This window comes from Furipterus horrens, unplaced genomic scaffold (genome assembly GCF_987537825.1).
Source record: "Furipterus horrens unplaced genomic scaffold, mFurHor1.1.pri manual_scaffold_11, whole genome shotgun sequence".
NCBI lineage: Eukaryota > Metazoa > Chordata > Mammalia > Chiroptera > Furipteridae > Furipterus > Furipterus horrens.
The window spans coordinates 79,143,928-79,159,797 of NW_028327181.1; the positions used below are offsets into that span (position 1 = coordinate 79,143,928).

At 39.7% G+C, this 15,870-nt stretch overlaps 1 protein-coding gene and 1 long non-coding RNA gene across 2 annotated transcripts in view; one reads left to right on the forward strand and one right to left on the reverse strand.

The window, feature by feature from the left end:
• The window catches only part of LOC149998430 (uncharacterized), a 294,581-nt gene that overhangs the window by 117,016 nt on the left and 161,695 nt on the right, over positions 1 to 15,870 (forward strand). The gene's annotated exons all lie outside the window — the stretch shown is intronic.
• Positions 3,654 to 10,063, reverse strand: KRT39 (keratin 39). The gene is made up of 7 exons (XM_090292323.1): positions 9,526 to 10,063; positions 8,633 to 8,715; positions 7,826 to 7,982; positions 7,023 to 7,184; positions 6,786 to 6,911; positions 5,254 to 5,474; positions 3,654 to 3,915 (listed from the first exon to the last, which is right to left on the reverse strand). The coding sequence occupies exons 1-7, from the start codon at positions 9,991 to 9,993 to the stop codon at positions 3,654 to 3,656; spliced, it is 1,479 nt and encodes a 492-aa protein (XP_090148449.1). The 5' UTR covers positions 9,994 to 10,063.

Consider the following 15,870-nt stretch of genomic DNA (forward strand, 5'->3'; position numbering starts at 1 on the left):
GGGTGGGAGATGAAGGAGAAGAGAGGAGCCTGGTTACCCTGTGTTCAGAGGGCTTTAAACCAGATCTCATACTAAGGTGGAGTCAGCATGAAAAAGACAGAACGTAGAGAGGATATATTCCCTTATTTAGAAGCACAAATGGGTCCTGATATCCCCTCTCCTTCTGAGACAGGCTCTGGCAAACAAAGGGCCATTGCGCTGCGTGGGATCATGCTGTGCCTGATTGTCATACTAGGACTTCATAGGCTTGGAGAGGGGAGCCTGGCATCATGCTGCCCTCCAGCACTGGGACCCACAGACTCCTTGTATCTGTAATTTGGTTCAGTGGTTAAGTGTATGAGTTTGAGGGTCCGAGAGATCTGGGTTTGAATCCTGGCTCTGTTGCTTTCTAGCTCTTGGAAAGCCACCTACTCTGTCTGAGATTTATTTCCATCTTATGGAGAGAGGAGTAAAAAGAGCTGCTTTGTGGGGCTGTGCTGTGGATGAGAGGCTGCATGTGCCAGGCTCAGCACAGGGCCTGATACGTGGGAAATGCTCAGCATACTGCCACTATTATTATTATTACACACTGCAACTAATAATATTAGTAGTAGTAGTAGTAGTAGCAGTAATGGCATTATTGTACTTTACAGCACTGTCTCCCAAAGAGGCTCACACTGTTATATGTATATTAATAATAACTCCATTGATAAAAATAACTAACATATATTAAATATGTGTTGTTTGCCAGATGCTCCTCCAAGTACTTTATAAGCTTTAGTTTAATTCTCACAATGATCTAATGGTAGGTATTACTTATATCCCCATTTCACAGATGGTGAAAGCCATGTTCAGAAAAATTCAGTAACCTGCTTGAGGTCTCACAGTGAAGAAGCAGTGGTGGGATTTGAACTCAGGCTCTAGTGACCATGCTGTTTCCCCATTCATGGCTGTCTTCAGCTGTGCTAAAATTACATGTGCATTGACTCCTCTCTTCCCCTCTCCATCAGCCCCCTTTCTACTCTAGCTGCTGACCTATGCTGAACTGTGGGAAAACAAACAAAACAAAACAAAACAAAGAACCCTATAACTCCCTCCTCTGGCTGCGTAGGACACTGATTTAGCTTCCCGGTAAAAATCCAGGCTCCTTATTCCCTGTAGAAGATTTGACCATTTGCCCTTGCCAGTGTGGCTTGGTTGGAGTGTTGTCCTGTATACCAAAACCTTGGGGGTTCAATTCCCTGGTCAGGGTGCATATGGGAGGCAACCAGTAGATGCTTTTCTCTCTCTCTCCACACCCCCATCTCTCTCTAAAATCAATGAACATACAAAAAAATAAATAAAAGGTCTGACCACTCATATACAAGGTCCAACAGATGTTTTTACATTCCTTGTTTAGAGAAAACACTTAGAGAATCTGTATACCTGAGTATTCAAACCCCCTCTTTACTATGCAGTTTGTAGTTTATTTTTCATCATGGAAGGCATGTGGGATTCTTTGCTGAATGGGAGGAAGATCTATTTCTGGGATAAATTGACAATGGCATTGTCACATCAGCCTGAGGTTAGTCTGAGTCCAGCAAGGTTCCTAAACCCCAAATCTTATTGGAATCAAAACTCAGAGCAGACTGAGCGGCTCTCTGACCTCTCACCAGTTGGTTTTCCAGTCTGTGTTGATGGTGTGTGTGGGGTCCACCAGGGACCATCCCTGAAACAACACAAAAGGAGAGGGCATGAAAGGAAATGACATGTTCCTGGTTTTTAATTTACAGAATACACTTCCTTCTGTAGACTACTTTACAGCTTACAAAACCTGTTCACCATCATTATCCCATTTATCATACCTTCCAGCCACACAGGAGGCAGAGCCCAGGTTGTTATGTCCCTTATACTCAAGGTCACGCGCAGGCTGGGTTAAGACTCTGTCCTTGTGTTTCTGAGTCCAAGCCCCATGCCCTTTCCACATTTCCCCCCGCAGTCTGAGAGAGTACGCAGTTCAGTGCTACCAGGAGTAACCTGGCCGTTCACGTGAGAGAGATGTTATTGATAGAAAAGAGATCACTCTGGGAGTTCTGCATTCCACTTACTTTGTCTAAGTTGCTACTCGTCTGGAGGAAGTGGATTGCTGAGCTCTGAGTGAATGCTTTTGTCTTTGATGTGGGCGTCAGTCATCAACTAATACCTGATACATATCCTAAGACTTCAAAAAATGCTTTATTGGGTAGAATCGTGGGCTTGATCACAGGGGAGCTTGATCTGCTCTTTGCTTCTCAAAGACAAACACTTATTAAAACTCCAAAATCATGACTGGATAACTAAATTCATGGAGAAAGAATTTTAACTTGAGATAATAATGGCATAGTTAGGTCTAGCTCTGTGGCTAAAAGCAAAGCTTATATAAAAATAACAATTATGTAGTGCTTTTCAGCATACAACGCAGCATTACATAAACGATTTCATTTCATCTTTCCATTTAAAAAACAAAGAAATTAAATTAGATGAAGGCTAAATGTTTTGCCCAGGGGCACAGTTAGGAAGTGGCAAGTTTAGGACTTCAGGCTTTTTGGCACCACATCCTGTGTTTGAGTCGGAATTATTTACTAAAACCTCTGGAAATGTCAAATAATTTTTGTAGGGAATGGCTTAAAATCTCTGTGACCCTACCTTAAGAATCTTTGGTCATGGCTAGGCATAAATGATGGCTTCTCACTCTAGGACTGCCTGGTGTTTGCAAGTAGCAATTACTCATAATTACTTGCTTGCAAGGTTTGTGGATGTGAAGTCCATTTCTCTCTGGTAGATAGACTAAAGCAAGCAGCTAAGTTATTTTTTCATAGTCACTCATCACAGGGAGCTAGAGGAGCAGGGTTCTGTCTTGAGAGTTCCAGCTACTTGTCCCTTGTAAAATAATCAGAACCAAATCCCATTCCCTAAACAATAGGAAGAGACACAGCAAACATTTAATGTGAGGATCCATGCTACTTCTCCAAAATGCTCTAGATTCACTCCCCACAGTTGTTCCTGATTTTCAGTGAAAATATTTGGAGAGCCATATGGCTTCCAAAGTTTTGGAGAACATGGACATTTTAAAAAATACCGGGGGAAGATAAAGTATGTAAGTATGGATAAACAGTAATTAAGACAACAGAGTTAAACAGGATTCAGATTCATGACAATCTATTCAAAGAAACTAAATATTAAAGATCTTTTTCTCTATTCATGCTGCTTCCATATAAGCTTCTTTCTATATCCAAAGAAGGAGTTAAGAAGGAAAGGCTGTAGCTTTTTACCTTCATGTACCACAGCCAAAAACAATCCTAGAACTTGTCTGACTGGCTCTAATGAGGAGCGTAAGTAAATAAGACCTGAATAAACTAAAGAGAAACCTGCCGATCACTTTCGGGCAGCGATGTAGGTCACCTTCCTGGGCACTTACAAATCGGCGCTCGTTCCTCAGATAAATGTGAAATGTGCTTCCAGAGAATGTCAGTTACCACGTTGGCAGCAGAGACTCGGGGAAGGAGCAGGATAAAATATGTTCTGTCAATGGGGATCCACTGTAGTGGAAAGAAGCTAAGTACCTGAAGGGACTGGTGAATTCTTAAACCCTTCTGGCAGGAACAAGTATCGGCCTCTCTTTCATGAATGAGGGTCATTTTCATTACCTTGGGATGTTAGGCCTTGGCAGCTTGGATGATGAAGCAAGGCTGCACATGTTCATAAGAAGAAATGACTTTCCCATCCTTAATCTCCTTGGTGATGGTGCAGATTTTCACCAGTAGGTGAGGCAGGGCTCTGCAGGCACTGCAGGGCTCCGGGAACCCGCGGGGAGCTGAGGATGATGTGTAAACTGGGGCTGTGCATTCCATGGCTCCGGCCTTACTGGTTGTGCAGATGGAAGGTTCACATTCAGTGGCACATGGGTTACAGGGAAGCCTAGGGAAAAATAAAACAGAATTTTACCTGTGTTTGAGGGAGGGCAAAAATGGCGGTGGTTAATTTTTCAACACATGTCATTCAAAACAAATACTTCCAAATGCTTATTCCTTCACTTTGTACTGTTGTTAGTGGGAGAAAAAGAATCAGGCCAGATCCATGGGAAAGCAGTGTCCTAGGTTTAGAGGAATTAGATTGTGTTAGCTTCCCTTACAGTCAGTGCCACGGTGCTGTGGAAGAGCACCATGCTGGGAGTCAAAGACGGAGAGAGCCCAGCTCTGCCATTTACCAGCTGGTGCCCTCAGACAGTTCTCCTGACTTTAGTTTTTCATCTGCAGAATGGATATAATGGGAACTAAACTTCCAGGATCAATAGTGATAAGGGGCAAGTTGAGGGGCTTATTATCTGAAGAAAGGAAGTTAACTAGATACTTTTCTTATCAGAGAGTTAATTACAGTACCACTGGTAGCCTGAACCCCACCTATGGAAGAGTTCTCAAAGCTTCATCAGGAAGCTCCAAAGTGCCTTCTGGGTGTGTTTATATATGAATAATCTTTAGAGAATTGGAGTTAGAAGCAGTAAGAACTCTTTTCAGAGAGCATCATCTTCCTTTGATAATTCAAGGCCCTTTGGCATATTGTGGCTTCTCAAGGTGGTAGCGTTGGCTAACATGGTGCTACTGTAATGGGAACATGCCAGTTAAAAGAATGCTATGAACAGACTTCACTGGTTATTTTGGGGGAGGGCGGTCTATTTAATAATCATAACTAAGTTTGCCTTTGGAGTTAGTTTGGACTGAGTTGTTTCAAAGAGCCTATGCTCTAGGTCAGTCTCTTATGGGTTGATATGCTTCTTATTATTTAAAAACATTACAATTTCTATAAAAATATGCTGCAACACATATGTGTACATGATGCTTTTGGCATCAAGAGAAGGCGGCTGGATGGGGTTGGGTGTTTCAGCCTTAGCAGGTTCCTCCAAGGGGAGCAGGGTTGTCCAATTTGATCTCATGAAATTCAGATGTTCATCTCAGTGGGGAAAATCTGTGAATGTTTATCTTTAAAATTACTATTTTTTCCCTAATAATTTTTAAAACTCTAAGAAGCTAAAAAGCCTATAAGGAACTAACCAGGTACACTGACTACTCAAAAAAACAGAGCTAAGCTAGACGAGGTTATAATCGTAGGTCTCCAGATGGTACCGCTTGAGAGAGTGTATGGACCCTTCAATCCCAAGCTCCCCATCACTGGTAAGATGAAACTGCCTGTCATCCTGTTGCCAGTGGTAGTACATATGTGTGTGTGTCTTTTTCATAAAGATGTTTTTACTTAATGTACTTGCGGTCTGAACTCTCCAGGAGGCTGCGGTATGTGGCAATCTCACACTCCAGCCGGGACTTGATGTCCAGCAGAATCTCGTATTCTTGGTTTTGCCTTTCTAGGGCACATCGGATCTCTGCCAGCTGAGCCTCTAGGTTATCGATCAGACTCTGGATCTGGGTCAGCAGGGCTGTGTAGCGGGCCTCTGTCTCTGCTAGGATGCATTCCTGGGAGTCTCTCTACCATGCGGGAGGAAAGTAGGATTTGTAATGATGACTCCTTTAAGTCCAGATCACTTGTGATCTGTACCATTTTCAACAATGGTTCCTTTGTAATAGGTACTAATGAATCTTCAAGCCCTCTTACTATCTCCTAACCAAATAAATCCAAAAACAAAATTATTAACTATACTAAAGCTTGCTTCCCTTTGTCCTCTTTATTTTTGCCTCCTTTTAAGTGTTACATATCTTTCTCTTTCTTAATCATTTGATAATCTACCACACTTTCCTAGCTATGAGAGAAAAAATATTCCAGTTTATTTCACACCTAGGAATTAAAAAGCCATTACCATGGTACCCCATGAGTGTTTGTACCTTAAAAAGGAGTGAGCAGCATTTAGCCATAAACAATTTCCTCATTGGATCCATCCTTTTATATGTAAAATATGAGAGTTGAAACTTCGATGATTAAAGTTCTTTCCTCCTTTATCATTCTGTAAGTTTTATGGATAATGGAATTTTAGGTTTTAATATAACCTATTATTTACATGATTATTCCAATTTTTATAGAAGAGAAAACTAAGTTCAAGAGCTTAAATGAACTGCCCCCAGACACAGGACTAGCTGGTGATAAAACCAACCTTGGGGCAAGGTCTTCCTACTATCCTTCGTATCCGAGCACTTAATCATTTTCTGCTTTAGAGAGAGAGTACAGCAAAGCGCAATTGCTTCTAACTTTGGAACCTGAATTCTGGCTCAGACTTTTCTTTCTTTTGTGACTTAATGCCTTAGGATCTCAGTGTCTCCATCTGTAAAACAGGTGAGATAAAACTTATCTTGAATGTGGCTTGGGAAAATCTCCTTACCTCTCTGAGCCTCATCTGTAAAATTGGCTTAATAATTATGCCACCTCCCTCAGAAGCTTATTTTATAAATTTGATAGTTTGTAAAAATGCTTCGCATGAAATAAAATTCTCTTTCAGTGTTTCCCACAGTGTATTCATGGATCATTATTGCCATGAGATATTCTTTAAAAAAGGAGTCCACAGTCAAATAAGCTTCTGAATGCTGAATACCACATGTCCCCTTCTTGGAGAGTCATGATATATGTCAGCTTATTAAAGGCCCACAGGAAGGCCCCCTGTCTAACCTTTGTTTAATTCAGCATTTCCCAGGCGTATTTGACCACCAAGTGCTTTTTTGGCCATAGACCCTTTAACAAACAGAGGAACTGTTGTTCTGAGGGACACAGTGTGGGAAACATTGCAGCACCCAAGTGTCAGGGGCTGTTGCCATCACTGTTGTGCTGCGCTCGGTCAGTGTGCTGCGTACCATTTGGCGCTGGGCCTGTCGTTCAACCTCCAGAGCATTCATGGTTCGTCTCAGTTCAATGATCTCCTTCTGGCAGCACTGCTGCTGTTGAGAGCTCGTCACCACCTGCTGGTTTAGCTCCTCCACCTGAAAAACAGTCAAGGGCCATGGGTATTATGAAGGAAAATGTTACTTTGATTAAAGGGTCCCTGGACGTGCAGTGTCAACTCGTTGGTGTTGACTTTCATACCCTCCCACCTGCATGTTGAACCATTGTTCCACGTCTCTGCGGTTTGTCTCCATGATAGACTCATATTGACATCTCATTTCTTGTAGAACCCGATTTAGGTCAACAGAAGGGGCAGCAGTCACTTCAATGTTGAGTCTGTCCCCAAGCTGGCTCTGTAAGGAATTGATTTCCTATGGAAAGAAAAAGTGCGAAGTCACTTGGTTGAATAGATGACCTCCTTGTGTTCTTATTTCTGCCTAGCAGCAATAATTTAGCTTAATTACATCTGAAATATAACCCACAATAAAGGAATACATGATTCATAGATGGATCTGAGATGCTATAAAATGACTTAAGGCTATTTCAGATATGACTATGTGTTCAAATATGTGCAACATTAAAAGAAGTTGACTAGTAAGATCAGGGGTTGAAAGGATTCATATGGTTTCCAGAAATGGATAATGGGTGAAGCAGCATAGAGAGGGAATTTATGAGAGGCCATAGTCTCTGATACCAATATAAGCTTATACCAATATTGATTTATACCAATAGTGGCAGGAATCTGTGTAGGGAATCCTACAAAAAGATGGGAAGCCTATGGGGATGATAAAATCGGGTTATTTCCTTCTTCTGGAAAAGCTGGAGAGGACAGTGGAGGCTCCAGATTTTGTGTTATAGAGGACTGATTTGAAACACATTGAACCAGTGGTAGTAAGAGGAGGTATTATCAGGGCTAGAAAACAGAAGAGTATCTAGAGGGGAGACCCTTTGTCAAGTTCAATTCAAAGGAATCAATGCTGTTTTTGGAGGCTCAGATGGAGCTTTCTCTAACCTCCTCATGGCTGTTTTTGAGGCAAAGGAGCTCCTCCTTCAGAGACTGGACTCGTGCCTCCAGGTCAGCTTTGCCCAGGGTCAGCGCATTCAGGATCTGCTGTAGGCCATTGGCATCTACCTCCACTAGCTGGCGTAGGGACACCTCAGCTTCATACCTTTGAAAATAAGGCAGGAAGTGAAAGACATTAAAATGTAGACGGTGTAAATCAAGCCAAACAGAACTTCCTTCTGCAGTTTCCTCTGGGCCTCTCATTTACTGTATTTCTCTTGTGGGTCTTATTCTCTGTAAAGGTGAAATCATTTAATAAAAATCACCACTTAATTATTATTCCTATATTTGTTTGCCAGAGTGATACTACATTGCTGTTCTTTGAGATGAGGGAATTTATCCTGCTTCCCCTGCCCCAAGAGGTGATGCAGTGTATGTGGAAAGGGCATGGGACTTAAGAGAGCTTGCATCCAAGTTTTGGCTGTCTTGTGCTAGTTGTATGCCTTTGCATAAGTAACTGAACCTCATTAAACCACAGTTTTTCACCTTAAATGGAGTAACAGTATATTTGCCCTACCTATTTTACTGAACTATTGGACAGGTAATCAGATGGGTTTATATGTTAGAAACTACAGGTACTGTATACCTGTGAATGGTTATTAATCTTAATACTTTAATGACTTTGAAGGTCTTTTCTGGACTAGTGCCATCATGATATGGGTAGAAGGTTGGTAGACTTGTAGATAATCTTATTGAGAGTTTAGCATCAGATGCAGGGTGAGTTCTGTCACAAATGATAGTTTTGGGTGGGCTTACTTGGCTCTCAAGTCATCAGCAGCCAGTTTGGTGTTGTCAATTTGTGAGACCAGTCTGGAATTCTCAGCCTTGGTGCACAAGATCTAGAATTAAGAAGTTGTACACACAAATGAGACAAACACCAAGATCCCTTCCTTAAGGGAAGGCTTTTCAGAGCTATACTTAGGAAGTTTGGGTAATTTTGGAAAATCAGAGTTTTTGTTACTTTTCTAAAAGATAAGCAAAATTACTTTAATAAAAAGTTGTGTATATGTTTTACCATTAAAATATAAAATACGCCTTAAATTTGCGTAATGTACCACGATCTACTAGAATGTAAACACCATGAGGGCGGGGACAGTTTAGTTCACCAGTATGTTCCCAGAGCCTAGACTAATGTCTGGTGCCTCGGTGTTGTGCTCAGTAAATATTTGTTAAACTAATAAAACAGAAGCACATGCAGCAGCAGCATATCACTCTGAATAGGAAAGTTAGGTTTGGTGTGGGAAAAAATTATGTAAACAACTGAGAGATGATGAAATGAACATCAAATGAATAAGTGGTGATGGTTGAAAACATGGATAAAAATTAAACTAGTTAGAAACTTATTAAAACAAAATTCATTTTCTTGGATCCCTATTTTTATTAAAGAAATGGCAGCAATGTGTTGTTAATACATTGTGGTCCTGAGTTATCTGGTTAAAATAATAGCAGAGTATATCTCTGGAAAATGAAAAACTATAACTATAACGCTGAATAGCGTGTCAAGATGATGACTCCATTCAAAACATTTTCTTATTCAACAAAATATTTTTCAGCATAAAAGGTAATAAAGATTTTAAACTTTAACAAATGACTATTGCTTAGATAATGTCAATTCAAAACTTGGTCATACAGGTTGCTAAGAATCTTACCTTCTGCTGGAGCTCTTCAATGGTAGCATAGTAGGACAGGTAATCAGGACATATGACAGGAAGCTCTTTATTACACTCTTCCTGGATTTTACACTCCAGTTCAGTGTTCTCTCGTTCCAGCATTCGCACCTTTTCAAGGTAGTTAGCAAGGCGATCATTCAAGATTTGCATGGTCTCTTTCTCATTACTGTTGATGCCTTCACCACACCAGCCACAGTCACCCATAGAGGGACAGGTATTGGAGCTGTTTATTAAGTAGGTGGGCATGGGACAAAAGCAGGAAGTTGGTTGGCAGCCCTGGGACTGGAGAGTTCTCAGAACATGGCCACTTGGTTGGCAGTTATTGGCTTCAAGACCACCATACTGGCAGCTGGTGTTAGAAGAGATGATCCTAAAATTGGTAATCCGAGAGCAGCTTTGGCATGGTATTGAAGAAGAAGTACTTGTTGAACAGTCCTTGGTATCCATAGTGTGTGCCCAGCTTTGGTTTATTTTAGTCTGTGGTTCCTCTGGATGGAAAGCTCAAGCTACTGTGACCGAGTCTAAATCCTGAGGCTTTTGTGGCTTTTTCCTTTTCTAAGTGCTTATATAGCCATTCCCCTAGGTGGTGTCACAGGAGGCAGGATGTTTTCCTTTCTAATGTTTGTATCAAATCCCATAGGAACATCTCATTAGTCTGCTCTTGACTTGCCTGAGAAGAGTTACCTGTCTCATAAAAATGTGCACTTAAGCTGTCACGGAGTTATTGCCCATCACAACTATTGCTTGTCATTGGATTCAGAGCTTCACAATATTTCTTCAAAAGGAACAATCGTCACAGTCCTAACAGCATCCATTATTAAGTAGGTATGAATATATTGAATTCATTAAGTCCTTGTTGACCTCTTCACCTGGCATTGAGCTTGACCAGGAATGAATCCATTTATTTTTCCTTTCTTCTCTAGAAAAGAAAAACTATTAATATCTACTAATTATTGCTGTGAACTTAGAAAATGGTATTTTTTTTCACCAACTTATTTTCCTGTTTTTTTTTCCTTCTTTGTTCTGCCCAGTTGTTTTCCCATTTTTATTTTGAGTGTGGATTAGAATGTTAGTCTTAAATTAGGCTCTTTTTAAAGGTAGTTGCTAAATTTATGTTTTAGCTTTCCAGGTAGGGTTTGATTGCTAATAAGAAATTTCTTGAAAAAGAGTCTGGTTACTTTTTGTTTTTCCCAAAGACCGCATTTGATAACATTTTTAGTACTCAGTGTTTGCTTGTGGTATTACATTACTTAAAAATTTGTGATAGTGTTCATTTATATTTGGTGTTTAAATATGATCTGTTGAAAGGTGTATGTGTTCTTTCTCAGGAGTAGTTACTCAGCATTTTCTTAAGGAAGTTATTAGTTCTTGATCCTCTATAGAGGCTCTAAGAAAGAATAATTTTCTTGCATCTTCCAACTTCTAGGGGCTGCCCCCTTCCTGGGCTCATGGCCCCTTCTGTCTTCAAAGTCTGCAATGGCCAGTTGAGTCTCACATGCATCACTCTGACACTGACTCTTCTGCTTCTCTATTCCACATTTAAGGACTCTTATGATTATATTGGGCCTACTCATATCATCAAGGATAATCTTCCTATTTTAAGGTCAGCTGATGAACAACCTTACTTCCCCATTGCCATGTAGCCTAACATATTCAAAGGTTCTGGGATTAGGACATGAACATTTTTGGGAGCCCATTATTCCGCATATCATATGATGTAAGAAAAAACATAATTTACAGTAGCACCAACAAATATAAAATGTACAGGAATGAATTTAGTTAGAAAGGTACAAGATCTACATGAATAAAATGCTGAAACTGGAATAAATGGAAAGACATATCATATTCTTGACCTGAAATGCAATATTCATCATTATAAAAATGTCAATTATCTATACATTAATTTAACTTAGACCACAATAAATGTGTTGCAGTCCCCTCAAAATGTGACCTTTTTCTACTAGAGAAGATAATTCTGAAGTTTTATGAGAAAAAGTAAATAAATCAGTATGCCAAGAAAAGCCATAGAGAAACTAGTCCTTTTAGATATTTCAATTTATTTTAAAGCCTCAGAAATTATTCCATTAGACAGACTAATAGAATAGAATAAGCAGTCTAGAAATAGATTCCTAAATAGATTATGGCTTACTATGTGACATTTAAAATCAATGGGAAGCCACAGCTGGTGTGGCTCAGTGGATTGAGAGCCAGCCTGTGAACCAACGGGTTGCTGGTTTGATTCCCAGTTGGGGCACATGCCTGGGTTGTGGGCCAGGTCCTCATTTGGGGGTGCATGAGAGACAACTACACGTTGATGTTTCTTTCCCTCTCTCCCTCCATCCTTTCCCCTCTATCTAAAAATAAATAAATAAAATCTTTTAAAAAAATCAATGGGGAAAAGATAGACTATCATATGTAGTTTGAAGATAATTCTGTATCAGTTGGGGCAGGTGGCAGGAGAGGCAATGTTGGATCATACCATACAGTAGGACAGATTATAAATTGATCAAAGATTCAAAATGAAAAATAAAATTATAAATTGCTAAAAAAAATAGGAGAATCTTTTATAAATTTGCATTCATAAGGCCTTTCAAATAATGTCTCAAAATTAAGAAAATATAAAAGAATTATAAATTTGGCTACATCAGATAACTAGTGCATGGATAAAAAATACAGCCTACCAAATTAGAAGACAGATGACAAACTGGGAAAGAATATTTGCAATTATACCACAGACAGTGACCAGAAAGAAAATATAAAAGACATTTTTTAAAAGTGCCTTAGAAATAATTCTCACTTACTCATAATAAAAGGAAATGTAAATTTAAACTACATTTTATTTTTCTGTCAGATTGAGAAAAATCAAAATTTGAAAACAAATGCACTGTGTTGTGTACAGCCTCTCATTTATTGATGGTGGGAGTGTAAATTTGTTCAAGTTACCATAATAATACTGCAATCAAAGCAGTGTGATGTTGACAAATAGATCAGTGAAAAAAAATACAGAGTCTAGAAATTTACTTACATACATGTAGTCTATTGATTTTGACAAAGTTTCCAAAATAAGTTGCTGAGAAAAGGAGAATCTTTTAAATAAATGTTGGTGAATAAGTTACTTAGTAATTGTGTACCAGAAGTAGGACACTTTGAGCTCTGCCTCATAATATAGGTAAAAACTAATTCAAGACAGTTTAAAAACACTTACATGCAAAGGTTTTACATATAGCATTTTTAAAAGAAAACAAAGAAAAAAATACCTTTATATTCTTGTGCGTAGTACATGGAGAACACTAATCATAAAAAATTGATTAAATGTCATTATAATTAAAATCGTTTGTTGATTAAGATATATACCACTAAGAAAACAGTGTGTTGACCTGAAGTAGGACACAAAACAGTATAACTGGGATGATTACATTTATAATAACTTCAAGAACAGGCAAAACTCATCTACAGCATTAGATGTCAGAATAATCGCCGCCTCCTTTTGGGGGAGGCGAGTTGACTGGGAAGGAGCCTGAGGAACTCTCAGGTTGTATTCTACATCTTGATATTCTAGTCTATATCTGGGTGATTACTGTGTATGTTTTTCAGACTTCATGGAGCTTCATCCTTTTAATTGATGCAGTTTATTGTATAAAATTATATCCTGATAAAATATGGATAACGTAAGAAGTTCAGATTTGATACAGTTCTGTAGCTGTATGAATGCTCACTATTTTATTTATATACTTGAATTACAAGTGGATCAAATATTCACTTGTGAAAAATAGAGATTATACACATGCTGAAAGAAAACATGGAATTCTTTTATAAATTCAGAGAAGGAAAGCCTTTTTAGCAGTGACTCAAAATCAAGAAATCAAGAAAAATGGATCAATTTGACTCCACTGTAAGAGTATCAACAGTAAAAATGAAGTTAAAAAAATAACAATGCTTGAAATAGTTTATAATTAAAAAAATGAAACTAGACCACCAACTTACACCACACACCAGAATAAATTCAAGATGGATCAAAGACTTAAATGTAAGTCGTGACACCATAAAAGTCCTAGAGGAAAACATAGGCAGGAAAGTTTCAGATATCCCACATAGCAATATTTTCACCCATACGACTTCTAAGGCAAGGGAAATAAAGAAAAGAATAAACAAATGGGACTACATCAAACTAAAGAGTTTCTGCTCAGCAAAAGAAAACATCAGCAAAATGAAAAGAGAACCAACCACATGGGAAAACATATTTGCCAATGATACCTCAGACAAGGAATTGATCTCCAAAATATATAAAGAATTTACACGTCTCAACACCAAGAAGATAGACAGCCCAATTAAAAAATGGGCAAAGGACCTGAACAAACACTTCTCCAAGGAGGATACGCAGAGGGTCCATAGACACATGAAAGAATGCTCAACATCACTAGCCATCAGAGAGATGCAAATAAAAAGCACAATGAGATACTGCTTTACACCAGTCAGAATGGCCATCATCAGCCAATCAACAAACAACAAGTGCTGGTGAGGATGTGGAGAAATGGGAACCCTAGTGCACTGTTGGTGGGAATGCAGACTGGTGCAGCCACTATGGAAAACAGCATGGAATTTCCTCAAAAAACTAAAAATGGAACTGTCCTTTGAACCAGAAATTCTACTGCTAGGATTATACCCAATTCAAAAGAACCTGTGCACCGCTATGTTCATAGCAGCACTGTTTACAATAGCCAAGTGCTGGAAACAGCCTAAGGGCCCATCTGCAGATGAGTGGATTAAAAAACTGGTACATTTACACAATAGAATACTATGCAGCAGAAAGAGAGAAGGAACTCCTGCCATTTGCGACAACATGGATGGAACTGGAGAGAATTATGCTTAGCGAAATAAACCAGGCAATGAAAGGAAAATACCAAATGATATCACCTGATACAGGAGACTAAAGAACAACACAAACAAATGAACAAAATTGAACCAGGGGCACATAAACAAGGAGCAGAATAACAGTTACCAGGGGAGAAGGAGGAGAGAGAGAAGGGGGGTAAGTAGGGGAAGGTTTAGTAAAGGAACTAGTACAAATAACCCTTGGACGTGTACAACAAGGTGGGGATTGACTGTGGAGAAGGGGTGGGCTGGGTTGGGGAGAGCGATGGGGGAAAAAGTGGGACAACTCTAATAGAAAAACTATAAAAATATATTTTAAAAAATAATGCTTGAAATAGTTGTTAATTTTAAAAACATATGGAAAAAAGATTGGAAGGAGATATATCTGAATGTTAAGAGTGGAATTCTCTGCATTTTATAATTAACGATAAATGTTTTTTTCTTTATGTTTGTATATACATTCTAAAAATTGAGTGCATCACTTTCAGAATCAGAAAAAAGTTTGAAAACTATTTAATGTTTCTGCTTCTATACCTTTCTCTCCATCTTACAATTTTTCTTCTCCTCTTTTGCCTCTCAGGTGGGGTTGCTCCTCCTTCACTTCCACGACTGACTGCTTTATTTGTTCTGTGGGGCTGATTCCCCGTTGCTTCCTTCAGGCCACATTTCATCACTTATACCCTTCGTTTCTTGAATCTTTCACATTTTCTTTACTACTTGATCAATGTTCCTTTCCCTGTAAGGGTATGTTACCTGATCCTAAAATATGTGTTACCTGAACTATGAAGCACTTTTTCCATGAAGGCAGCTTCTTCCTTGTTCATTATCCAACTTTTTGGTGGAGCAGTATGGTCGGGAAAACTTGAGTGTTCCCATCCTAACACCATTGAGAACAGGGCGGCTAACCCAAGAAACGGACAGATCTAGAATTAACCTATGTCTTTAATATAATCGTCGTCGTCGGCAGCCGTCCGTCTCGAGAGACGATGGTGTAGCTTCTTGAGTCTATCTGCACCGCCGAGAATGGCTGTGCAGTCCGACTCGGGAGTGACATGGTATCTGTCTCCTCCCGTGTTGAATCGACATCTTGCGATGACGCTGAAGCTACAGAGCCTGGGCAGGATGATATGGAGGGTCTGCTGTTGCCCATGCAGCAGACCCCCCCTCTCTTCGCAGCTGAAGGGTCCAAGGGAAAGACGGAGTTAATACAGCTTGGCTTCAGGTGCGCCGCAGGAGTTGCCGGTGTTGACTACAACGTCAAACCGCCTTAGGGACTCCGGCTCCGGATTTTCTGTCGGGGTTTACTCCCTTAGCCTTTCCCCTGAAGAGGTATGCCGCAAGGCAGCGGAGGTTTTTTGGAGTCAGAGTTTTCCTTCTCTGATGTGCCCTGACTGGAAGATCGAACCAGCGACACTTAGCTCGCAGGCCGACGCTCAATCCACTGAGCTATGC

Coding starts and splice junctions, on each gene's coding strand:
- KRT39 (XM_090292323.1), bottom strand. CDS start 9,993: ATGGATACCAAGGACTGTTCAACAAGTACTTCTTCTTCAATACCATGC. Junction 7,185..7,825: donor TCAAAAACAGCCATGAGGAG/GTTAGAGAAAGC, acceptor TTCTTTCCATAG/GAAATCAATTCCTTACAGAG. Junction 3,916..5,253: donor CTGGAGAGTTCAGACCGCAA/GTACATTAAGTA, acceptor ATTTTTCCCTAG/GCTTCCCTGTAACCCATGTG.